Source organism: Tauraco erythrolophus, chromosome 10, assembly GCF_009769465.1.
Source record: "Tauraco erythrolophus isolate bTauEry1 chromosome 10, bTauEry1.pri, whole genome shotgun sequence".
Classification (NCBI taxonomy): Eukaryota; Metazoa; Chordata; class Aves; order Musophagiformes; family Musophagidae; genus Tauraco; species Tauraco erythrolophus.
Window position 1 is genome coordinate 10,539,150 of NC_141474.1, and position 26,316 is coordinate 10,565,465.

Consider the following 26,316-nt stretch of genomic DNA (forward strand, 5'->3'; position numbering starts at 1 on the left):
ACTACAATTAACCTGACTTGCACATTTTTCTAATATTTCTACACATAAATAAAACGCATATAAAATTTTTCCCCACAAATTTAATGACACCACTGATAGATAGTAGCAAAGCTACATCTCTTTACGCTGGAAACTTGCTTGAAGTTCCATTAAGCACAGATTTGCTCATAATGTTTTCACTTCCTTATATTTTAAAGGCACCAGAAAGTCATTTTAAACATTGCCAAATTACATTCCCATTATCACTAATTGTTACAGCCTTCAGTAGTTATGCTATTCGCAGCTTTGAATTTCTTGGTTCTGTTGTACCTGAGTGGACTGCCAGAACTGCTGTTTCCCTGAAGAATGAAAAACAATTTTGCCTGGGCAGAGCAGGTACCCCATATTTGACAAGTGGTGCAATGCTATGCAATAGCATACATGTCGCATTATATGTAAGAATATTAGAGTCTCTATAAAGTCATTTCTATAGATAGAATTAACTTATAAAAATAAGAGAGCATTCACCAATATTATAAATACACAGCACACTAATACCTGAATACTTAATAGACTTTTAACACAAGTCTGCAGCCCATATGCATGCAATGCTCTTGGGGAGTTAAACAGAACCCAAGGTAAATAAGACATAATTGAACTGCATGAGAAAAGAAACTCAAACACAGTGGCATCAGTTCCATTTTTTTGTCATCTGTTTATAGAATAGTTACCTTTAACGATGACATCATCAGTGACTGCATGCTACAGAACTTTCCATAATCACTATTTAAGCGTATGATACAGTTGTAGTAAGTCTGGTAAACTAAACAGTACCAGTATAAATTACTCCTGATTTACAAGTTACACACTTTCTCATGTCTGTTAGAATTTTATCACAAAGAATATTGCTGAAATGAATAGCACGGTAAATATCAGTTGAGATTAGAAGGGGAGCTGTGGACAAAATAGCTCCTGAATGTTTTTACTTCATTTCATACCCATATGTAACAACACTACACATCTTGTTATTCAAAGCAGTGTAAATCCACAGATATACTTTCAATGCATTTCTTAAAAGCTCTAGTGTGTGCCGTAGACAGAGCTTAATATTTCAAATTTATACATTTCAGGAAACATGCTAACTGCAACTGAAGAAGCCCAGTATGCAGAACCTGAATGTTTTCCCGATAGGAAAAGGAAATCTGTTAGGCAAAACCCTGGCTAGTAGAGAAGCCAAATCTACTTTTATCCAGTCAGTCCAGTGAAGGGCTATGTTTTCTTCGTAACACCTCTGTTCTCAGCACGCAGCTTTAGAAACAGAGCCTGAGTCTTAGGGCAAAGAAAGAGAACAGCAGAAATCTGAACCAAGTGATAGTTATGCATGTTCTAGCAATCTTACTTTGCTATCCTTATAATGCTTAACTGTTGGTTCTTTAAAAAGCTCTCAGAAAATCATCATGAATTTACTCTTGCCAAGCCAAAGAGACACAGAGGCAATGAATTCTTTTAGAGCCACTGTATTCATGTCTTTATCACACTTTACCATACACTGTACTGGCTATTAATCAAAACTGTATCAAATTCTTAATGCTCACAGACATTTTTAATGCTTAGTATTGCTGCCAGTAGTTAAGGTGTGACATTATAGCATTTGTTTTTCAATATATTCTTGTACAATCATCAAATTTACTTCATTGCACCTATGTAAGGCCACTCACGCTGCACGCCTTTGTAAAACACCCATCATAACAGCACCTAAAACACCTCTGATCTTTGAGTTTTCTTCCACCTAGGGCTCCTGTTCTATTATCTTCTGAAATCATGTTAACCTGCTTTTACATGTCACTGAAACACAGCATAGATAGGCAAACAAAATTGTCCAGAGTTCCTGCAAATGTCAGAGCTCTTACCAGCCTAGAATTACAGCAGGGACTGGAACACTGTTCCAGTGTTTTGTCCAAGTCAAGGCACAAGGTAGGTATAAACCACAAAGTATTTTTATAACACTGGACACACAAACGGGTGAGATTGTCTGTACACTTTCCCGTCTTTTGCTATCACCTCTGCATTAGTAGTGCACACCATCCCAGCATATTTCACTGTAGAATACTCTAAATCTTATCTGATCATTCATTTTTCATAATGAACATTTATGAACAGCATTCTATAAAAATAAATGCTCCTACTTTGATAAAATATTAACCATATTTCTTTCTTGTATCTATGATCTCAACTCCCCTCTTACTGTGAAAAGAAAAATTAAATGCTATTTTTAAGTATATGCATAAAAAGGTCAAATTCGTTATTTGAAGTTAATGAACCCTAGCAGAAAGCCAAGGGAGATTTTTCTTTCATACTGCAAGGCATGCTGACCAGAGTACTCATACAAGAATTTCTTCCCTTAGCAAAATCAGGTTGATGATACACTTCCATGTCTTCATGTAACAAAACCACAAAAAAAACACATTGTAAAAATAGACTACTTGAACATAGTTTAAAAATGCCAGTTTCCTTTCTGAGCTGAAAGACTGGAAGAAGAATTGCCTTATAACCACAGACACGAGGTTAATATAATTTCAACATGCCTCTTAAACATGAAAAATCAGGGAAATCAAAACAAGTACTCCATTACATTATATAGCATGAAACCAAAGGCCATCAAGACCTGTTTCTTTTCCACATAATCGTCAGTTCTTCAAAAACTGTTGCAATTAAACCGCGCTTTTGTCGATATTTTTAATTATACTGTTCTTATCGCAACGAAATATTACAAAAATCTATTACAAAGCAAAAAAGTTCCCTTCATAGTTTTCTTTTATGTATTGCTAATTAATATTAATTCAGTAGAATAAAGAATTGTTACATTTGTCGTTCTCATAAACAATAGAGTGCATTTGTGTGTGTGCATATACAATGCATCTCTGCATTCCAAAGTAAACGTAAACACAGGTTGTGTTTGCTCATAATAATGACAGCTATCAGGTGGTATTTTAGATTCTCAATTCAAAGAGCAAGTATAAGCTCTTTTTATTTTGTAACATCCTCAAGACTGTCAAGCAACATTTTTGGCTGATTTTGCAAGCACGTGTATTAATAATCCTACTAATTTATTTGGACTATTCTAGTAAAGAGATTTATTCATAGATGAACATTCTCACGATATAGGCTTTACATCTTTATCCAGTACATGGTATCAGATAAAGCACCGTACATGACACTTGTGTGTTTGATAGCTAAAAAACAGAAGCATTACAGGTTAAAGAATCTTCTTAGCTTGTCCTGTTAGCAAATCTTGCAAAAATCAATCTTTCTTTAGCACAGATGTACAGAAAAGTCATCCAGCACACAAATGTCCATTGACATCTGTCAGGTTGGGTAACAATTTTTTTTCAAGCCAGTACAGAAATGCACTGTCTGCAATAAATAGTTTGGCTGAATTTAACAGAGGAGACCTGTAATATATTACTCCTAACTCAAAACTGTTGTACTAATATGTACCTTAACAACAGATAAAATAAAAATTAAAGTCCATTACTAGAAAGACCTTACCATCATACTTGTATTCATAAAATTATTTATGAGCAGTGCATTTCATAATTAATTAGCTGTCTCACCAAAACGTCAAAAGGTTATCAATGAAGCCCCTTCACAGTTGATAAAACAGAAAAAACCCAGGGCTTTAACTTTCAATTTTAATGTATTTAGAAGCCTAAACTTCAAATAAAAATAATTCAGGTTCTTAAACTATGAAACTACTATTGGTTTCTTGTTTTATTTTTCTTTACTTGTAAACATCGTCTTTGCATTTATGTTATAATCAATAACTGTTTTAGAAACAAACATACAACAATCTCCACCAACATACAACAACTTCTCTAAAGTTGCCACAAAACATTTCTCCCATAGTAAAGAAAACACCGAAACATATGCAATATTGTTTTCACAGATATATATTCTCCGGCTGAGAATACAGTGGTCTTTATTTAAGAGTACAGCCGCTGCCTGTCACGAAAGTAAGAGCCCCAGATATTTCATGGTTAATTAAAAACTTACTTAGCATTTTCTTTTAATCCAAATGAGCCACAAGGCAGGAGCTCAGACTTTTATTCAAAGTCACGCATAACCCTTGTTGCCGTAAGTAGACTTCCACCTCACCGGTGCTTCTACTACAGCTCTGATAAAACTTTTACATTCGTGAGTCAAAGGTTAAATAAAGGAGAGGAAATGTTTTCTGTCAAATAGTCAGGTAACCACTAACAGTCCTGAACTATCAGCAGGAATCTAACTTCTAGTAATCAAATAAAACTAAGGAAACTGCCTTTCCGTAGCTAAATGTCTAATGTCTAGGGGCTACTTTTCTGTCTGGAAAATTGACACAAAATGTGTAAAATTGAAACATTCTGCTTCTAAGGGATTTGCCTAAAGGAAGAGCGAGAAAGCTTCAAGCGTGGTCTGAACTGAAGAACTACAAAGGCTCACCACATAAACCTGTCTTCCTTATTAGAGCATTTCATTTGGAAACGTAGGTGACAATTTTACAGTCATAAAATTAATGAAATCTAAGACTGAGCATTTTAATGATGCATTTTGCGTTCCTCTGGCTACATAAGGTCAACCTCAGAGTCCATCAACAGTTTCAAGATTTTTAACAAAACACGTTTCAGTCAAATTATTTGCGCTTTGTACTAAAACCGTTCAGGTAATTCAAAAACAATTTCATGTAAACCCAGAAAGCATTATTCCTACTGCAAGTAGCAGTGATATTTAGAAACAATACCCAGAAGAATTAAGTCTCCTTCTATTATTCAAAAATGAACATTGAAATTTCTCCTGTGCCACTTTAAATCTCCAGTAAAATTATTATTTAAATTAAAATATAAAAAGTAAAGTTAGAAAAAAATGATCCAGTATAGTACATGAGCACAAAAGGTATATTACGATATTCCTACTGTGGTAGCCCTCATTCTTACAGGGCTGCATTAGCTCAACAGTTTGTGGAGAGGGAGGAGGTGACATGGCAGGATTCACACCAAGAGCTTCACAAAGCAGCTGTCCAGTTTAAAGAAAAAAAAAAAAATCAAAACAAAACTTGCAAAAGAATCACACAAAACACTTGGAGAATAATCCAAGGCTTATTTTCTCATCTTACCACAGTTTTGCCCTTACTTGCACTTTGAATTTGGTGACAGCATCAAGCTCTGCATGATCATTTCAGACAATACTGTATCGCAATTAAGTTCTTCAAACAAAAATGGCTGAGATAGTTACCCTGGGGATTTTTATTTTACTGTATAAACATGCAGAGAACTTGAACAAAACATTCTGATTTGGGAGAAAATTCTGTTTAAACAATTCATATACAGGTGTATATAAAACATTAAAAAAAAAAACCACAACATAAAACTTGCAGAGGAGTTTTAGATATACCAGTATATTTTCTGTTTCAAACTGTCCAGTTTAAAGCAGGACCATGTGTCTGCAAATTCAGATATAATTTCCTTTAATTAGTGTTTCAGATGAAGAAGGAATTACAGAGAGAAGTCCCATAAACCACAAGACCTTAATCTCACAAACAGCTTTAGGTTGTTGGTGTAAAACCTGAGGACAAGCAGCCTTTCCTTAGTTTTTGGTTAGGAATCCCATTCAGCAGTTCAAATTCTGCCTCTAGCAGCCCTGGCATAGGTTAAACACACGGACTGCTACCATCCACAAGAGAAAGCTGTGTCCGGTTCCCCTCTTATCAGTCTACCCAAATTTCTATAGTATTTCCTTCTCATCACTTTGACTGGCTTGTTTCTGCTCTTCTTTTCAGGGAATCTTACTTAGATTTTAGTTATTTATGATCATTTTTTTTTTTCCGTACTTGACTCTCTCTAGCTGTCTTTATTAAACCCTCAGTCAGCAGCCTTAATGCATTCCTCCAGTTTGAGGCGATATACATGTACGTGCATACGCAGAAGTGTAGTTAGCCATGGTATTTATGTACACCTGTGTTTGTGTGTTTATACAAAAGTCTATGACTATTGTGTACATAGCTGTGACAGACAAGAAGTTTGAATTGCTCATACATCAGTCATTATGCGTATACACACAGTGAATATAAATTTATGCTATGTTGATATATTAAAGAGAGCAAGTGTGAACATGCGTACACATTCTTTTATATATAAAGACAGCATTAATTTCTTAAGATTTCTTTGATTTTGGTTAATTTAAGATAAACAAGCAGGTACAAGGGACAGCCATATAAAATGCAAAAAGAAATCCGCTAGTAAGTCTTCTTTCACTTGGTCACTTCTAATGAATCTTGGATTCAGAGCAGAAACCAGACTGAATACTAAAACACATCAGATGGAAACACTGATGCATTCTTTCTGTCTGAGCTAAACGCAATAAACACACAAATTGGAAATCAACAGACTACCATGCTAGAAGTACAATGCTATGAAGCTAGTGCTGTTACGCATTCAGCTAGGCGTTGTAAATTTGAAATTGTCACAATAAAAGCCATAACAGCAATGCTTTGATTACGGTTCGGTGAAAAATTATAGCTTGCCACTTTTCATTTTCCTAGTTATTTCTACCAAGTAACAGACTGTTGGCTAATCTTTAGCTGATGTATGTCTGTGGGGAAATGTTAAAAGAAATACTCAAGTTTACACCAGCTGATAATTTGCATCCTTTGCTTCGCAGCACTACATACAGTATTTAAATGTGCATACTCCAGTATGCCTGACTGATTAAACATTGTTGTTATAGCATTAGAAGCCAGCCAGCCAATGTTAGGAATACAAGTAAAAAAAAAAATCTATTTCTAGCTTGATGACAGAAGAAAAGGCTAAGTCAGAGAAAAAGAGTTAAAAGCATAGACGCACATTCTCTTTCTGGGCCTTAACAAGACATATCAACAAAAGGTATCACAGAGAAAAGAGTTAAGTCTTATACACTCCAAAATCCTAAGAATTAAATCTTTCTAAAGTATTATTAAAGAACTACTGTCAGGATCACAGAAAGTCAAATAATTTCCAGAATAAAACCTTTTCCTTTTGTTATTTTCGTTATATGGTAATAATTATTACTTTTTGCAATATTTATAGCAAATATTTAAATTACTTGCTCAAAACCATCTAGTGTACTAGCTCTCAACACTAGTTTGGAATCTGTTTAAAAGCTCACAAAAGTCTGGATGTGATATTTCCAACAATTTTAGGCACTACTCTACAAGATTTTATATTTTCTGGTCTTTTTTCCCCACTTCTGCATGTTCTTTTAGTGATATTCTTCTTCAAGTCAATGTTGGGTTTGTCTCTCTAACTCATGTGGTCCATCCTAATGACACCTGTGGTCTATTCCATGACTGCTTGACTTCCATACTGTCCAAATATCCGATATCCTGCTTTTCTCCATAAGCTTCCTAGTTTATTCTTCAAAATTCTCCAAGTCGCCCCTCTGCTGCCAGTGGGTTTGGCTCTTTGGCAGCACATGGCTCCTTTTTCACCTTATGTTTGGGGATTCACACTTTGAAGGGCAGTTACACTTAGATCTTGTTCTTTTCATGCACTGCTGCGCTGGATGTTCCATTTCCTCTGTGGACATTATAGGCTGCTAGGCTCTTAATTGAAGTGGCAAATTTGCCTTTTAATTAAAGCACTCTGCCTTTTAATTAATCTAATTAAAAGGAGTTTAGGACAGTTAAACAATAGCTTTTTTCACTATCAAAATGATTAAGTTACAGGAGAAGAAAGAAAAAGCAGAGGGAGAAACAAAGTATTTCACTGGGGTCAACTTCTCCATCAGTATCTTCTGCAACATTACCTGCTCTAGCATTTCTTATATTAGATATAGTCGGGCCAAAGAACATGGAAGAGAAACCCAAAAATCATATTTCCAAGAAGAATACAGAATAGTGCACTTTACTGTTACATTGACTGGATACTTGCCAAAGATCTCATTAGAAAGTGAAAATATCCACATAACATTCCAAGTCGCTAAAGCCACAGTGAGATTTCATGTTATTTAAATAGAATTGTTTAGCCTCACGCAAGAATACCATTCACATGGAGTTTGGGACCACTTTTCATGTGAAATCACTGGTAATATTGCTGTGGAAAAACGATACTCTGATAGAGAAGCAGAGGATTTAGAAAAGGTTTTTTTTTTTTCTTATATTTTTCTTATATTGACTCCTTGACTCATTTTTTCTTATACCAACTTACCTTAGAATACAGAGGCAGACCTTGCCTCCTGACGTCAAACGACAAAATCCAAACCTTTGCTTACTTTCAATGTCGGTGAGCACGAAGGTAAAATGTTGTCCTACTTGGTTTTGGGACACCCTGAAAAATTAGATACAGAGCATAAAAACACTAAGTCACATGAAACACAAGCATTTAAGTTGTTGGTCTCAAGCATTTTCATGCTCAAGCCTCACTATCTTGCTCTCCCTTCCCACCATCCAGGCTGCCTCCTGCACCCCACTCCCTGCCCTCGGCACAGAAGAGCCCAGGTCCCTCCTCCAGCCGTGTCTCCGGCTGCCACCCCGGCCCCACGCTCCAGCTGACATGCTCCACAGGGTCTGGTGCCCAGTCTGAATGGATGGGACATTTCAGTAGGTCTATTTCCTAAGGCCTAAGCAGAGCCAATACAAGCCTGCCACAGTTTGATGGCTTTGAGCACAGTTCAATAGCGGAAAATGGTAACCCAAACCGAGGTTTAAAATTCTACAAATCATCCATTGCATGTCATAATACAGGCCTGGCTTAAGACAGCCATTAGAAAACTAGTTTGCTGGGTTTTTTTTCTTCCCCTTCAGAATAGCTTCATTGGTTAAATCCACAGCTTTCCTATGCACCCACACGCATCCTCCTCCCTTTTTGCATCACACATTGCCCAACAAACAACTTTTTGCTAAGTTCATTTTCCAGTGCAAACTTGTTCAGTTCTAGAAATGCAAAAGCCATAAAATAGTCAAGAACAAGCAGCATGAGAGTGAAAATAATAAGTAATAATATCTTCAATACCGTATCAAAACATGTACCCACTTGAGACAGAACACATTTACACAAAACTTTCCTACCTGATGTTCCAGCTGCTCTCACCCCTAAACTGGGCTCAGCCAGTGCTCCCTCAGTAACACAAGTTTGTTCTCAGTTTCTGCCTTCTCTCCAGTGTCACCTCTGAGTCCTCATACTCAACTCCAGGTCCCAGCCTCAACCTCCATTCCCGATTCCCCACTTTCTGTTTGACAGTATGAACCTGTTCCAAATTTCTTTTTAAGAAGAAATGGCATCTTCACTGCCATGATGTGTCTCTTATCTCCTTTATGCTCCCAAAACAGGCATCTTTCTCTTCTGTGCAATTTGTCAGCTTCAGAGGATCACTGACAGCACAGGACAGACTCGCTCTTCAATGTGGCTAAACTTCAGTGATTTTCACAGAAATTGCAAAATATAGTCAATGTAAGCATTTTAGAACACCAATAAACTGCATCTGAAGTTCACTCACAGGAATTTATATTCCAAAATCTCCCAAAGAGAATCAGCTTTAGGTAGACTTAGCATTTTCAGTCAGGAGAGGTAATGCATGGCACAGATCGAATCACAGAATGGTTTGAGTTGGAAAGGATCTTTAAAGATTTAATTAAAATCAAATGAAAACTAATTATGATGGAGAGTGCATGAAGATTTAAAAACGTAAAAGGTAGCAGTTCTGCCTAGAATTCTATTGTTCTCTGTTCTTTTCTCATTCTTACATGATCTTCTACAGCAGAATACCTAAGCATCTGCTGGTAAGCGTTATGATTAACATGTGTCATGTGTGGCTCATTCTTAGATGCTAAGCTGAAAATGAACTCCTGCAGAAGCTGAGAACCATCATAGATCTCACAGTCCTCCAATCTAAGAGCACAAAGTAGTTTTTACCCTAATTTATCCCCTGCAATATGGAGTGGGAATTTTTTGTTGTTTTTCTTCTTAAATCTCCACTAAAATAAAATATAAAAAATTTTCCCCTAGGAAGGAAGAAAACAGAAGATGATCAAAGGGCGAGAGAAGTTGCCTAGAACATACACACATTAAATTGCTTAACATGCGCATGACAGAAGCCTGAAGATAATTTAAGTGATACCACTACCCAGACCATAGAGTTTTCCACTCATTTCAGTTTCATCTAGTCCCTCATGAACATTCAGTGACTAGGCTGAAACAAAAGCCTGTGCTGAGCATATAAGACATTACAAGATACCTTTAGTCCAATATAATCACTGGAAACCCGTGATAATTAATGGACTTTTTTTAGTTAGGTAATTAAATTTAAATCATTAAGACTGGAACAACCTAGTATGCTCTTTAAACAGTAAACCCTTGATGGCTTTCACTCAGTCCTTCATTTTTCAGGTTCTGCATAGCCAGCATGCTGCCAGTACGTTCTGCCTGGTACAACAGAGACCCATCAACAACACTGCGTTGTTACTGCCCTGCCTAATGATGCAATTTTCTATTTCACACCTTTGCATCTTCCTCTTCATTCCCGAGAGCAGATCGCCACTGAAACCTGCAGCGTGGTTTCAGGGTCCCTGCACACACTGGGGCCGAGGGCTTACACAGTAAGTCAGCGGTATCTGGCCAGTGGGTACACTGGGGAGGCACCCTGCACAGCGACAGCAGCTGCCTCCTGCTCCCGTTCCCTCTGCTCTGCTGTGTCCCACCGCTGGCCTGGGAGCTTTCTGCAGCCACGACTGCCTTTTCCTTACACTGCAAAACACCTGGCACAGTTAGACTGGGGTCTCCACGCACCATCTTAACCCAACGAGATCAATAATAATGCACAAAAAGCAATTGTTAATAGATGCCCATCTATGCAGGTGCTGCTTTTAGTGTACTGTGTACATGTATGTCAGGCAAATGACTACTCCACTACTGATTGAAAACAATTCTTTAGCCCAAAAAACTCACATCAGTAAGGATCTCTTGCTTCCAGTTATTTGCCTTCTCCCTTCCCAAACATGAAGATGCATGGGAAAATAACCAGTATTGCAACTAAAGCATACATAAAAACGTTGCTACACAAAATCACCTTAAAAATTATATTTAAATTCCGATATTTTCTATCAAAAATAGCCCAGTCAAGTTATGACAGTTCAGCAGGAGGCAATTCCAGTGCTATCTCACCATGTCCAAGTCAACATCTTCCCTTTGCTTCTTTAAGACAGATAACTCCATGTTTCAACAGTCAGTGTAAAAGTGGCTCAGCTTGAAAATTGCTTACCACAACATTTAGGAGATGTAAGCAGCATGTTACAGATTTTCGAACTGAGGAAACCTCCTAGGCTAAAACTGAATCCCCACAAAGAACCCAAAAGTTTGCATTTGGTCCCATTTGCTTCAAAGGAACAGCTAACAGAAGCTAGTGACCATCCATCTGGACCATGTTTTCTGATCAGAGTTTAAAATACTGAATTAATTCTGGGTTTTGAATTTGAAAATTCCACTTAAGATCTGAGAGCAGCAAGGATGCTTGTGTTTTTACTCCTCTTCAGCAGAATTAAAACTGAAAACATCCAAGCCTTACAGAAACAAATTATGTTTGGGGATTTCTGTCTATCAATAGATAACCACAATGTATAAACCAGACACATAAAACACTCAAAAAGTGCTAGCACTACAGTTTTAACATATATATTGTATGCACTATCATGTGGACAAATGCTGGCTATGTGACTCAGGGCTAGCGCCTCTGTTCCATGTTCAGTTGTTCAGAAGTCAAGTCTCACCTTCAGAGGCAGGTAGCAGCTCCTGGCACTGCTACTGGACCACAGCAATGACGCCTCTCAAGTTATTCTTAACGTGAAAATCAACTCAGGTAAAACGCAATTATTACGTACCAGAATCCCCTACACAAAACGTTATCTAGACTTTATCAGAGCGCAGGATCGGCTGGGCGAGCCTCAAAAACTTTCTGCAAAACACTGTTCTGGTCGGCTATTTGAAGAGAGCGTGATCTCCTCGCTTGCAGGGCGAGAGCAGGCACAAATCATTCCCAACCATCGCTGACCTTCTCACTCATTCCTCTGCCTTGCTTTTGACTTACTTTCAACTCCTGCCCTGCATGCCTACATTTAATCTTAGTTTAACAATAATAAATCACTAATAGCAAAGAATGTGTGTAAATACTTATTAACCCTGCAGACTACAATGGGCTCTTTCAAGGTTATTACAGTTCACTATAAGAACAAAAGCAGTTTTTTAGATTTTCTAAGTACATATCTTCACAATGCAGAAAAGGCTCTTTGGTACCCATGGAGTAGGTAAAGAGTCATTTTAAAGATTTTTTGTTTACACTACAGCTATTGTTCAAGCCTCATTTTAAGGGTGCCTTGAGAGAGCTGATTAAGGCAGGAATTAAATCTTTTCTTCAAACATACACCAGGTTGTCTAATCATTAAATTTATCCCTTATTCTCAATAAGAATTGCTCTTCTTCCAAATTAATCTGTTTAGGACACAGAAGATGTTTGAAATTATTTTTTCTTCAAATTTTAGGAATTTTTAAAGGGTGTTGAATTTCAGAGAGATTTTTCAGAGAGTTAATTTTTTCAGCAAGTTTCAAAAAAAATGAAAGACTATGCATGGGAATACAGATTGTGATGGCTTATTTTTAAAAGAAAACAAAGTTATCAGTATCATTAACTGTAAAATGCTACATACACATACTTGGCCAATATAATTAAAGTATACAGTTCTGATTAAAGCTTCGGCAGCTGCTACCTAAACCTGAAAATTTCAAATGTATTTCATCTCCCAATCGGATGCTGAAAAGCAAACCCCACCAGTCATTCACCCTAATTCTCCCCAGATCAGAGAACAGATTAGAAACCATTTCAAGTAGGAATTTGAAAACCAGATGTTAAAGTTGTGGCACAAGCTGATGGAGAGACTGGGGAGACAGTAACCCTAGTTTGGGCCGTCTCCTTCAACTAATTGCTATCCCTAAATCTAAGCTTCAGGGATTTTCTCCACTTCCAAGGCCACTCCATGATCCATGACTCCAGAGCTCAGGCTCCCTGTGTGGAGGGCTCCTCTGCTCCAGCTGAGCTACCTGACTTGAGCTCGGCTTCCCAGAAACCCCAACCCCTTACGCATCAGAAAGCAAAGGAACAGGAAGAAACCACAGAAGATACGAAAAAGTACAAAGCTACCATCAAATAAGGAAATTCCCACCCAAAAAAAGCACAGTTAGCTTACAATTGCAGTTACGTTCTCGAAACAACAGAAGCATTAAAAGAAACCACAAGATAGAGTCTCACTGGGTGTACTTAAGTCTCAACAAAAGCCGGCTCTGTCCAGGGGCCCTGGCCACCGTACCTGGCCCAGGGTCTACTGGAGCACACCGCAGCTCCCTCAGTGTGCCCAGGTTTCCTCTCAGACAGGTCCACTTCTGCACACACATGGAAACCAAATAACCCATGTTCGAAACCAATAGTTACACTCTTCCACGGTGCATCTGCAACCTGTCCTTACAAAGACTTCTCTCTTACACATATGTTTTTCTATTACGTACACACATATACAGTGAGATACAGGACAGAAAGAACTCAACTGTATGAAACTACTGCTTCATTTTTGAGTCCACAACTTGCAAACTGACTGGAACAACTGAAGTGTACAGGAAATGCTACAGCTTATTTATCCTCATCTGTAAGCCTTCAAGTACATCTTTAATTGTTTACTTTTCATTCTCAACTATTTACTTTGAACAGAAAAAATGTTGTGTAAGATACCTTACAATTGCCTAACACAAGATCTACAAATCCAATGATCTCTACAGTCATTGTTTTGCACCTGTCTTGATCACAGCTGTGTTTCTGCACACAGACTTTTACCAAAAATACCAACAGAAACAGCATTAGCCAGAAACAAGAGAGTGAAAGTGATGTCACTCCTGCCATCATGACTCATTGACTCTAACAGATTGAGTTAAACAACATGCACAGTAATTCCCATACTTGAGCAATATTCTACTGCTAATGAGAAATCTCCTACAGCATCAGCATTAGAGTCACTTCTTACACTCCCAAATACAACACTTCCCATGCAATCGGGTGAGCGCAGCGGGGAATATGAATGAGGCACGTATCATTGTCTCCATGCTGATCCTACAGGCAGTTTCCAAAGTGTCTTAGCTGAGAAGGCAATCATGCTACACATTCAGCAGAAGAAATGCATCCTGAAAGGGAAAAGACAGAGGAATGGAAAGAGAGAGGGGAAGTATTTACGGCGGAAGCAAATGAGAGAGATTCAAAGCACAGACAAAATTGAGGAGTCAAGCAGCGACGTAGTGCAACTTACAACCAAGTTTGAAATGGGTCCAAAAGGAACAAAAAGAAAAGTTGCATGCTCACTAGTCATCATCCAGCTAAATAACTGGTGGATGTAGAGATGGAGGTGTGGACTGTCGGCAAAGTTACACCTGAGTTTTGGGTTGAGAGTGAAAATACGGAAGACTGCTGCAGAAAGAAAAGTGAAGAAAACTATGCAGAATTTGCATAAAGGATTCAAGGAAAAAGACAGCAGATAAAGTGCTTTTTCCAATGTATTAATACAAGTTTAGCAAACATTGAAAGGAAATTAAAATCTCTGCATTCTCAAATGTTAAATCCTCCTATTCCATATGAAAAGAAACAGAAAGGAATTCTGTAGCAGAGAAAGGGAGCTTATTTGTAAATATCTACAAGTAAACCATTAGAATGTTATACAATTGTGCCATTTATTAAGCCTCCAATAATTTATTCACAAAAAAAGACCTAAGTTCTTGGAGCAAATGCTCAAGAACTTCTATGATGCAATTCATTTCTTAACCCCTTCAAAATAAAATGTAAGCCATAACCGGCAGTAATGAAATTATGTGCTTGCTTTCAATAAAAAATTATATATAAAACTCAAAGTTTAAGTCATAGTCAAAACATTAAACCATTGTGCCTTTTTGGCTTGACTTTCAGTTTAAATTTAATGGAGCTACCTCTAGATTTTTAATCACCATTCACAGTATGTACTTACAATAATTAGAATGAGTACTGCACAGTTATTTATAACATCTGCATAAAAGATAAAGTAAGCATGTCTGGTGAGGTGACGTAAGCAGCATCAAATAGTGAGAACTAAATCTGGATCTTTGTCTATGATCACTGAGTATGGTGAATTAAAAAAAATAAAAATAATCAAATACATGTTCTCATTTCATTCACTTTTCAATTCACTCACTACTCAATACAGGTGAGGTGCAGGAAAACAGGTGACAAGGATCTTACCACTGTGTTTTAACTTTCCTGTTTCCATAATCTGAAGAATGTAGATTTTCTACTTTAATGAGTTTTATTTAACTAGTTACCAGAAAAGACACTCTATTCTCTCCAAGTCTGCTGTACAGTAGGATCTCAGGAGCAATCTATGGAATAGAGTCACTTTTTTTTATTCTACGTATCTTGATCAGCAGCATCAGTGGAAGTTATCATTTTTGCACTGGTAATTTCTCACTCTTAATAGGATCAGATTTTGCTTGAACTGGTTTACGTAGTACACATAATACAGTTTAAGAAACTATGCTCTCTAAAGTAATGAAACAGATGCTTTGTGATTCACTTCAATCAAAGCTTTCAGTACAGAAATCGTCATTGAAACTGCCTGTAAAATACACTGGAGTACTGGGTGTATGATCTATCCTGATCTTCTATATAAGAAAAAAAATTACATGGTTTTATATATGTATTTTTTGTGTATATATATATTTTTTTTTTTCCACCAGACAAGTGAAAAGTAGATTTATGGCCAGACAAAAACTAAAATGCTTGTCACATCTTAAACATTCATTGGAAAAAAAACATACAAAGACGAGCTACAGCAGAGTTTTTCTCAATATATTTCTTTATAAGTCTAAATTTCAAAACTAAAAATAAAATTGAGAAAGTACAAGTTTCTTTAAAAAAAGTGGTAATATATGTGTGCACTACAGAAAACGCCTGAACTGAGTAGTAACTGGTACATACACCGCACAGCCATAAGTCGTTCACACAAACAGGTTGCCAGTAAACAGTCGCCTGCTTTCTTGAATGAGCTTCCAGTATTTCTGTCCTTTTGCCCACAATAGCTCTGTCCCTCCTCCTTGTCCGTACTCTTTTATACTCTCATGATACCTCATTGCCTTTCATTCTCCCACAAATCCCCTGAAACCCAGCTCCCAGCTACACAAGGAGCTGCAAGTGTGGTGAATGATTTTAAAGATACCACAGTACCGCCTGACAGTCAGCAGGCCAGACCCAACATGTTGGTTCTGTTCCCCTCATCAGTCTATCTCAGCTTCCAAGAACCTCTCCTTCCTCTGTCCAACTGCCTATTTTTATGAAATTTGTAGAAATTTTGCGCCTTTGAGAGCACTGTTTTGTAGTTGAGTGTGAGGTCGAGAGTCTAAAAGCACATCCGGGAGCAGGACACGGGAGGGCATTAACAAGCAACAAACATCCCATAACTTTTTCTTTACTTTTCTTTTTCCTTATTTTTTTCCCCCTTCAGATGCTCAGCTAAAATACATACCTAGCTATGCTATAAATTCTTGTATTCCCACAGTTTATTGATTAAGCTTATCCATCGCATACAAGCAAATAAGCGTCTTCCGAATGTTCAACAGAAATAGTTAATGCGAGACAAGTTATTTGGAAATAATTATTTGCCGCCACTGATTATCTTCTTGCCACTGGATGGCAGCAACAGAACCTCACCTTTTTCTGTTACCCTCAAATTTTATTTCCATTATTCATTCTCATTACCAATTTTAAACAGAATTCTCTATATATCTTAAGCACATTAAAGACTTTAATGCTTTATAGCCAATACTGACAACTGTATTTGTTAAGTCATTAAAACAGCTTAAAGGACAGTGAGCTTAACCAGTTCAAAACCCAAACAACTTAATTAAATTCAACTATAAAAGACTAAATGAACCTAGTTTACTTCAGGGAAGTTGTGTTTATGAAGATCTTTACTTCGCCAGTGTGTTTTTCCACAAAGCCTCTCTTCATTCCTCTATACACACAGCGTCTTTTACTCCAGAGATAGTAGCTTCTTGCGTCTGATAGATGCTTCTCATCTTTGAGTCTCCATCTACAACTGATGCCAATGCTGTTTCGAAACCGGCTCAGCCTGCACGCTACCTGGGTGTATCTTTCATTAATTATGCAAATCAATCTTCTAATTCATTCTTAGCCAATTTGGACAATATGAGTTTTCCAAACTGAGTGAGTACAATTGATTAAATCAATTATCATTAATCATTTTGACAAGCCTAAATAAATATTTTAATTAATAAAAATGTTTTATATGAACAATTTAAATGACTGACAGCATTACATGGAAGCCATACTATAACTGATACCAGAAAGGTAAGGGCTAATTAATTATAAATAATGGTCTTGATTCTTCTCTGAGAAAAATCAATTGCATATTCAGTTACTTCCATGCAATTAAAGTCTTAATTTCTTTGAACTCAAACAGCATGTTTTCAGTACTGCTTAGTGAGTTTTTATATCCTGGTGCACCGTAATATTTTTATGATGCTTGCCGTTTGAAGGAAGCTATGTTATATCCTTACATTAACACAGATGGTGTTTACAATTATAATGGACAAAACTGGGAGCCAGAACATAGCTCTATCTTGAAAGAGATATCCCTAAAATTCTGCAAAGGTTGCATTTTGCTGTGATAATTTCCTACTAGTGATTTCATACTTACTTGAACAACAAAGGACGTGTTCTTTTCATCTGCAGGTGCAAGTTTAGGGAGTACAGTATGTCTTCCTTTTCTTTGAATCTTTCCTTGCAATTACGCTAAATGTCATTTTCTATTAAATATTTTAAAATTAACAGTAACTATCACATACCTTTCAATGTCAAAAGGAAAGCAGAACTTTGGAACGCTGTTCAGCACTTCCTGTAAATAGAAGTGAAAGAAATAAAGTTACGATTTTGAAAAGGCTTTTATCTGTATTTGCTGGCAACTGCCCTACAGCTTGCTTTTTTAAAATATCCAAAAAGTACTCTTAAATAATAAATTCGAGAAATATATACGATCACAAAAAATACAGCACACGTTCCTGGACTGAAATAATTGATTATTAAAAAGGAATTAAGTTTGTGCTTCGGCAGATTGCAAAGACAATGCCATAGAAGCCCCAGGAGGGAAAGGCCTGGCCTGAAGGGTATTAACACCCTTCACATCCCCGCTGGGATTCCCTTCAACAAGGCCATATGGATTTTACAAGAAGCACCACACCATATGGGTAAGCCACGTCTGCTGCTACTTGTACCACAGACTAGCCACAGGGACTTCTGACAGATCCTGGCTCAAAAATACAAATGTTGTTTCAATTAAAATGCAGGCAGAGAAAAGGGAATGAAGTTGGCAGCAGAATGAATTACAGAGAGGTATAACAACTCTATACATGTTCCATAGTCAAATGCTGAAAATGATGGAAATCGTCTGCTGGTCCAAAGCAGAAATTTATATGATTAACCCTTTGCGTTTCACAAGCAAGCCTTGCTATTAATAAAAGGAAGGGGGGGGAATCCGCCGGATCTACATTCATACTATAATATGAAAGGATAATGTCACTCTTTCTTGCAGAATTTTATTTAAGAAGCTGTTTAGTGGCAAATAAAATGTGTTAATTAAAATATAAAAATGTTCTCAAACTAGTCAACAATTTTTCTTTTTTTTTTTTAAAAAAAAAAGTGATTTACCAGATCAGTTAGTAGCAAATATTAAACAATGACTGTACAAAATCCCAGAAAACAGGTTCTAATTCCTTGCTCTCAACTGGGAAAACAAACCCTCTGAAATGCTTTAGCTAAGAAGAGACAGCCAACATCAAGTTGGTCAAGGCTACAGAATTCCCTTTTTGTAGCAGACCATCAGACATATACTGCTGCGTACATGAGTTATCCCACAAGGTGTGTGTTCTCAGAAAAATGTGTATTGATTGCAGATTTCCAGAGCTGCAGACGGGGTTTAAGAATATGATGTAAGATGTTAGTGCTCTCCAGTCTGAACTCTCTGTTTACTGCGTACTGAACAGTAAACTCCCATTAGGGGAAATTATGTATTTAAATTCCTACACACCACAATGACTATTTACTTCAAACATTTGCCTGGCTCAGTGGATAGCGTAAAACCTGAAGAACCCATGCAAGTTAATCAGCAAGGGACGAACAGTGCAGGAAAAAGATGCCTTTGAGTACAACATGCATATGTTAGTTGCAACATTTTGAAGGTATATGATGTGTCCCAGTAAATTCTGCCAATGGAAAAAGTCGACTTTTCTAGAGTTTCTAAACTGTACAAGAGAGGTCAAGAAATTTTTGGAACTTTTACTTTGTCAGCACAGATAAAAGAAGGGTATGAAAGCCACGTGTTTTGGGAAAGGTTATTAACTTAATTATGAACAGCAGTATGTATAATATTCTCCAAAAGAAACGGCTCAAGCACCATCCTGATTGCTGCGAGTGGCCACTGAGAAGGGTGAGGAGCAAAACACAAACAGGGCAGGTAAACATTTGAATTTCTGTGGACAGGAAACAAGCATAATCAATGCTGGTAGCAGTAATAATAAACTCTAACAAAAGAAAGCAAGCAGAACAGGCTAATCAAAACTTTTAACTTGGAAGTTTCCTAAACATTTCCAAATAGTCTCTCTCACTTCAGGCTCACAAAGCTTTTTTTTTTTCCCCTGTTCCAAAGAAAGAGTATTTCATACTCTATTTAAATTCTCTTTCCAAACCTGCACCTACTCTCACACTATAGGAAGTCATTTTCTCCTTACTACCGAGGATTTTAATTGCTGCCTGGTGAGCTTAGCACTGACACAGAATTGCGTATGGAAATGTATTCATTTATGTTCCCCATCGTATTCTCTCAGAATAAATTATCACACGAGAAATAGAAAACAAAAACAAAAAAAAAAACCACCAAAAAGGTATTAGCTCAATATTTTGACTAAACAACCTGAAAATTAGGGGTCTGTTTTGGGGCGTTCTCCAGTCTGAGCTGCCGGGCAGCGTTTCGCTCCCCGCAGCTGGGCGCCGTGCCCCCCCAGCCAGCACCCGGCACACGCGACTTCTGCGCAGCAGCCTCAGCTCGCTTCCCAACTGGCAGGAGCATCCCTCAGGGGACAAGTCTTTAAACCTCCGCACTCTTTAAAATTCAACCAGCCAGCAGGTCTATAGACTGGCATATAAACAGTATAGACATACAAAAAAAAAAAAAAAATCTCTCTCTCAGCTTCTGTCAGTGACAAAGCAGCTCAGCAGTTGACTGCTGTTCCCCTGACAGCATAAACCAGGTTTACACAGATCAATAGATGGAAGTCCTACCTAGCTTCCAGGGCTCACTTTTCTCCCTTAATTACAGGTGCTATTCAGATTTTTAAAACAGAAGAAAACAAGATGCCTCCAAGACGCTCCTAGACAAATTTAAAATGCAAATGACATTATATACACATTCACACACAGTCACTGTTAGGGTACGATTAACAGTCGATACATCCAGTAACCTATTGGATAAAATTTGAGCTCTGTCTCCTAATGGGTCATCATTTCCAAGGATCCATAACTCCGCAGTACTTCCTCTTGAGTCAACATACACACTCTCAGAAAAAGAATAACGTATTTATTTTCTTTTATTTTCATAGCTTCACAAAAGCATGAAGCAAAAGGTTGTACAAGAGGTTATACAAAGGTTGTAGAAGTCTTCAGAAAGCAAATATCCCCAACTCACATGTCCCATGATTATTTCCTCCTCTGGTTCTCACAGCATTAGTGCTTTCAGAAACAGTCACTGTGTCATAAAGAAAAGAAATCGTACATAGGGGGAAAAGGATAACAATGGTGTAAAAAGAAAAAAAACACACCACAAACAAGTAAAAGATTATCTATTTGCTTTCAGACACCAAATAAACATCTACAGTTGCATACACAATTGAGTTTAATTGCTAAGTTAAAGGATAACTATCTCATTCCTTACACAAGCTGTGAGAAGAAAATCATAAAATTAATATCATATGAACTACAGCATGCTGCTTCCCTTGCAAAAAGCTAAAAAAATGGAAATAGTATTTAAGAAAATATTTCCTTTCTGCCTATAGCACTGCATCAGAAACTTGCACTCTCACAGGCTCATGGTCCAGTGATTTTATTAATTCATCAATTGCACTACACAATTCCAGCCTCGCCTGGTCATGCTCACTGGCTCTACATTGAGATGATACTACAGAAGCCTAAAAATTAAGAATTATTTAGCATTCCTTGCTTATCTTGATACCCAAACAGCAAATTCTGTGTATCATCATTTTATAGCACAATATAAAAGGTGGTGGAAGATGCTTCTGAACTCATGCACATCAGTTTTCTGGACAAAAGCTCCTGATAACTCACAGTCTTACCCTGAAGTGAAATTACTGGTTAGTCATTTTGGTTAGATCCAAGATAGACATCATATTCCTTACTAACTAGTAAAGAGAGGATTTTTTTTTTTAATATAATATCACAATCAATTGATAGAAGCACATGAAAGCTTCATGACTCTTCAGCACACATTGTAGAATATAGTTATTTGGGAGGATACTCGTTTCTTTTCCCACTTGAACAAGACACACTGTGATCTCACTATAGCTAGAAGAAGGTACAGGAGCTGCTTCTACAGGAAAACTGCACCAGCTTGGATGTATATTACAGAATCAGCTTATTAATGTATCGCTACACAGTGGGTTTTTTCACTTTAACTCACACATTTCAGCGTGATTCACTCCTTTTTCTATGTAGACAAGATGACTTGATTAACTGACAGAAATTAAGTTCATCACTTGTTCATCACTTAATATTATACTACTGAAATAATTACGTATTGAAGCTTAACCTGATTAATTTCTGAGGTAAGAAGGATGTGAGAACTATTCACCCCAGCATTTTTTTTCTTATATCATATTCTGCAGTTCACTTTTAAGTGGGGAGGGAAAAGAACCTGATTTTTTCCAAGTGCATCCCTGTGAAAGGATTGAAAATCTTCCCTGATAGGATTATTTTAAGGTATCCAGAATGCTGAACCACTTAATATACAGCAGTTTAGACATTGTGTTTTAAGAAAAAGTCCTGTTACCCTCCAACTATTTCTATGTTTATCTGCAGCATAAGACTGTTCCTCAAGCAAGCAGGTGGGTTGTCCCCAGGTCCATTCACATATGGAAAGAGTATCTCTGGAGAAGAAAGAGAACAGCCTTACACTGAGACACAGTCACACTGTGTCCGTTCCAGAGACATGTCAGGATACCCAGGGAAGAAATAGCCTAAATAGACAGTAACCAAGACAATTTGAATTATTTAATTATATAATCGAGACCAGGTTACCAAAATTATTATTCATATAAACTAGCACTCAAACAACTATCTATCTTCATCTCTTTATTCTATTTTGAGGCAGAAATTAGACAAATAAATAGCAATTACAAGAGCACAAATAAATGGTCACCCACTTAGTTACAAAATACTTTTGCACTTTTCCCCCCTCATTATCCTTACTTCTTCAACTGTTCTCTTTCTCAGTATCAATCCTTTTCTAGCTTTTGTCTCCCTCTTATTTTTCTACCTTATTTTTGTGAAGTCCTTTTCCCCCCATTTCTTTTCACTGAAAAGGGAAATTCTCTTTTTTGTCAGTCTTTAATCTTTGTCACATATACTTTATTAAACAGTCTCCTCTTTTTTTTTTTGCTTGCTGACAAAAGCTACTTGCTATTCTATTTCAGTATTTCATCTAATTGTCCTTCAAAACTCTTCTTTTCTTCCTGCTACAACTTCCTCTCCCTATTAACCTCTCTTTAAACATCTTCTCTTGAAACACTTGACTGTAGGTCTCTCATTTGGTTCTTATCAGTTTTCCCTACTCAAATCTCCATCTCCATCTCCGATGTCCCCTCTTCTGCACTCTTAACCCAACTTGCTCTCTGATCCTTCCTCAAAGGGGACTCTATTTCCCCATTCCTTACCATAGCTTTCAGTCAGCCTGTGCCAGTCCAACCATACAAAGCAGAGATCTCCTTGAGATTTAAGACTATCACGACAGGTATTTCTGACTCAAACCAGTGACGTCAGTGGTAATATTTAAATGCTTAAAGTTAAGCACAGATTTAGGTTCATTCTTAAATCAAAGCCAGGCTCCTTAGCATCTTGCAGTGTTCAGCCCTTCATCATTATGGCTCAACCAAGGTGAAATTCTAATGCTGCCACATAAAACAGCTGATGAAAGGCAAGCTCTGTCCTCGCCACCAACTTCTCCTTTTCCTTCCTCTGAAGCCGTGCACACCCACAGCAGGGACTCATGCGAAGCCAGCAGCAGTAGTTCTATTTCAAAGACTTACCTCTTACTCCTGCTAAAAATCTCATCAGAAAGTTGTAGCTACAATAAAGGCCCAAATGGTTTGAATAATAAAAAATTTTAATCTTAGATTATATTCACAGAGATCCAAAGGTCTAAAGTATGGAAGTCATTATCAGGCCTCCAAAACATTTTTGACTTCTATGTGCCTCTCTCCAAAATGCATCACTCAGTGATTATTGTAGTTCAGTAGGGTTAAAAAAAAATAAATCAGCTGCTTTCTGAACTCTTAAAGCAAAGAAAAATACAGAAATTAAATGCAAGTCATTTAGGGTGGAGATGCAAGGCTCTTTTAATAAATAAATAAGTACCTTAAGGTTACAGAACTTCATTGTTGCAAGAATGAAGCACTAAATTACATGGCTTTTTTTAAACTTCTTTTTTTAAACCTTTTTTTAAAGTCAGAAATCTCCAGTTTAAAATATTTTATCTATCATTTCCATGTTTGTTAAATAGAGTGTACACATAATTGAGAATTTTCAGGAGTTCAAGGCTACTTGCGAAGAAGAGACTTGAAAGCAGAAGTGTACAACTATGCAATTCTAACGAGCTCCCTGCAACACAAGCAACACCTGTCTCCAACCTTTATGAATCATTTGAAACAAAAAAGTTTTCCAGACTTCACAATGAGTCCAACTTTGTACGCTGGAAAGTAACACAATCAGCAGTTAAATTTCTGTGGTTTTGCCTTCAGATATTTCAAATATTCCTCTAGGTCTAAAGGCAAATTATGAAGAATTCTCTGAAATAGTTCCAGAGAAATATTAATATTTAATAGCAATTACCAATTGGCTTGCTAGTCATATTTACGGGGTAGTCCCACGAAAGCCACATGCACATAGCACCATTCCATTTGCAGCATAACACCACAGGATGGATGCTGTCATAACGTAAAATGGCAGGGGTAACGCAACGGCGTGACACAGGAGTTTCGGTGCTGTGGGGGTGGCAAATCACAGACCCGCATATGTGCCCTCTAAGCTCTACCTGTTGCAATACTTCTATTCCCAGAAGATAAAAAAAGAAAATTTGTGCAATCGCAGCTCCCTCAAAATAGACCTGCTCTTTTTATCTCACAGTTTTTGGAGTAAGCTGTGGATACTGCTGTGTTTTCTGACACCGAATTCTATCCCCATACAGCTGACACGTAAGAGTTCAGACATCCCTGACAAACATGTAAAGGAGAAGGTGAGTCTGGACCATGCAGCAGAAGTTGTCACTAATGAATCCAAGAAAGATTAAAACTCCACTAAGCTGAGCTATGAGTATATTCCTACAATCATATTGTTTTGATCCACAGAACACAAATTCGACTCCACTGCCAAGAACAATTTCTGATCCTCACTTAGTTGGCTCACATGCAAACTACAACTGGAGAGGCCCTACACCCTATGAATGACATTCAGAAGAATCAGGTTGCTCATAATGCTTAAACACCAAGCCTTTTAGGAGACGACTTGCCCTCTAAAAAGTGTCATGTTTTCATCTTTCTAAAGCTTATTCAGAAAAATAATTGTTGTCTAAAACGAATGAGGAGCTGAATACCTGCAAATTAGAAGATCTCTTACGGAATTTCAAATCAGTTAATTTCTATTGTACCTGCTCCCTATCACTTCTCCACTTGGTCACCTCTCAGTTACATGCCTCAGGGGAGGACAGAGGAAGAAAAGGTCAGTTCACCTGCCTGCTCCTGCCAGACAAGCAGATGAGATTTTTGATAGCTTACTCTAGCTGCTCTGTACTCTACAAGCAACAAGAGCACAGTTAAATCATAAAGACAGATGAAGTGGCAGGACAGAAAGACTCTAGACAACAAGGTAACAAGAAGATCTTGAGATCTTTGAAAAGACAAGTAACTATCACAGAGGTGGCAGTGGAGACCTGAAGTTCAGCTGTATCTGCTAATGAACTTACAGATGACTGTTGCAACAATACTTAGAACTAACAGTAAATACAGACAAAATAAATGAAAGAAAATTAATGACTGGAACAGTAACATGACCAGGGTGTGGTACGCTTCGGCTGGAGGCACACTACAGGATGCTCCTGCCCTGTACAGCAGACAGGCTGGTGTCCCAGGCAGTATGCTTAAGACTTTACAGCTTTTAGAGCACCTTTCAAAGGCAACTCACAAGGAGAAAAGAACAAACGTATTAATTAACCCTGAGCACTTTAAAAGGCATTGTTAATTTTACTATCCTGTAAGACTGAAGAATAAGGCTCCCTAAACAATCAGAGAGTAATTTAAAAATTCAGAGATTTTTACAAAGTTATAAAACGTTGGAGTCTCTATTTGTCTGTTCCTGAATGTCATCATGTAACCAGTTAAAAAAAAAGCATATTTCAGCCACAGTTCTGTCCAGCATAGCATACAGGGACCCAAAGCTCACTTTAAAATAACAAGCTCAATTACAAACAGCAGAACAGTTAAAACAATATGAAGTCCAGCACAGGTTAATTTAACTGCTTAAAAAACCCTCAACTTTCCTGGAACTCATAGTAAAAAGATAAAAAATTTACAATGCTCTTCTTCCTACAGGAAGCTCTCATTACAATAAGCATAGAGAGAAACGTTACCATCTTCCCCTCTCACTGGCAAGGCAAACAAAACCAAGAAAAATAATACTTCACCATATAGCTCTAGCAAGCATATAATATTTGCATGCCATGCACCAATAAACAGTTTCCCCTTACTTGCCTGACTCATGTCAGGGAGACCATTATTCCCCAGGCAATATCAGAGAGCTGGGAAAAAGAGGAAATATGCTCTTCCGTCTCCACTCTTGAGATTACTATGTGGGCAATATTTAACTTTTAAGATAGTAGAGTATTTATTATCTTTAAGAAAGTTCATTGCATTTTGCACCAAAAAA

The 26,316-nt window shown here is 37.4% G+C and overlaps 1 protein-coding gene across 2 annotated transcripts in view; it reads right to left on the bottom strand.

Annotated features, from left to right (window-relative positions):
* DENND1B (DENN domain containing 1B) overlaps window positions 1–26,316 on the bottom strand; it is a 158,791-nt gene that overhangs the window by 79,903 nt on the left and 52,572 nt on the right. For both annotated transcript variants that reach the window (XM_086617344.1, XM_086617343.1), the window contains exons 4-5: window positions 17,904–17,953; window positions 8,196–8,315 (exon numbers count right to left, since the gene is read on the bottom strand). In XM_086617344.1, coding sequence (XP_086473470.1) covers window positions 8,196–8,315; window positions 17,904–17,953 — 170 coding nt within the window. The remainder of the gene's footprint in view (window positions 1–8,195; window positions 8,316–17,903; window positions 17,954–26,316) is intronic.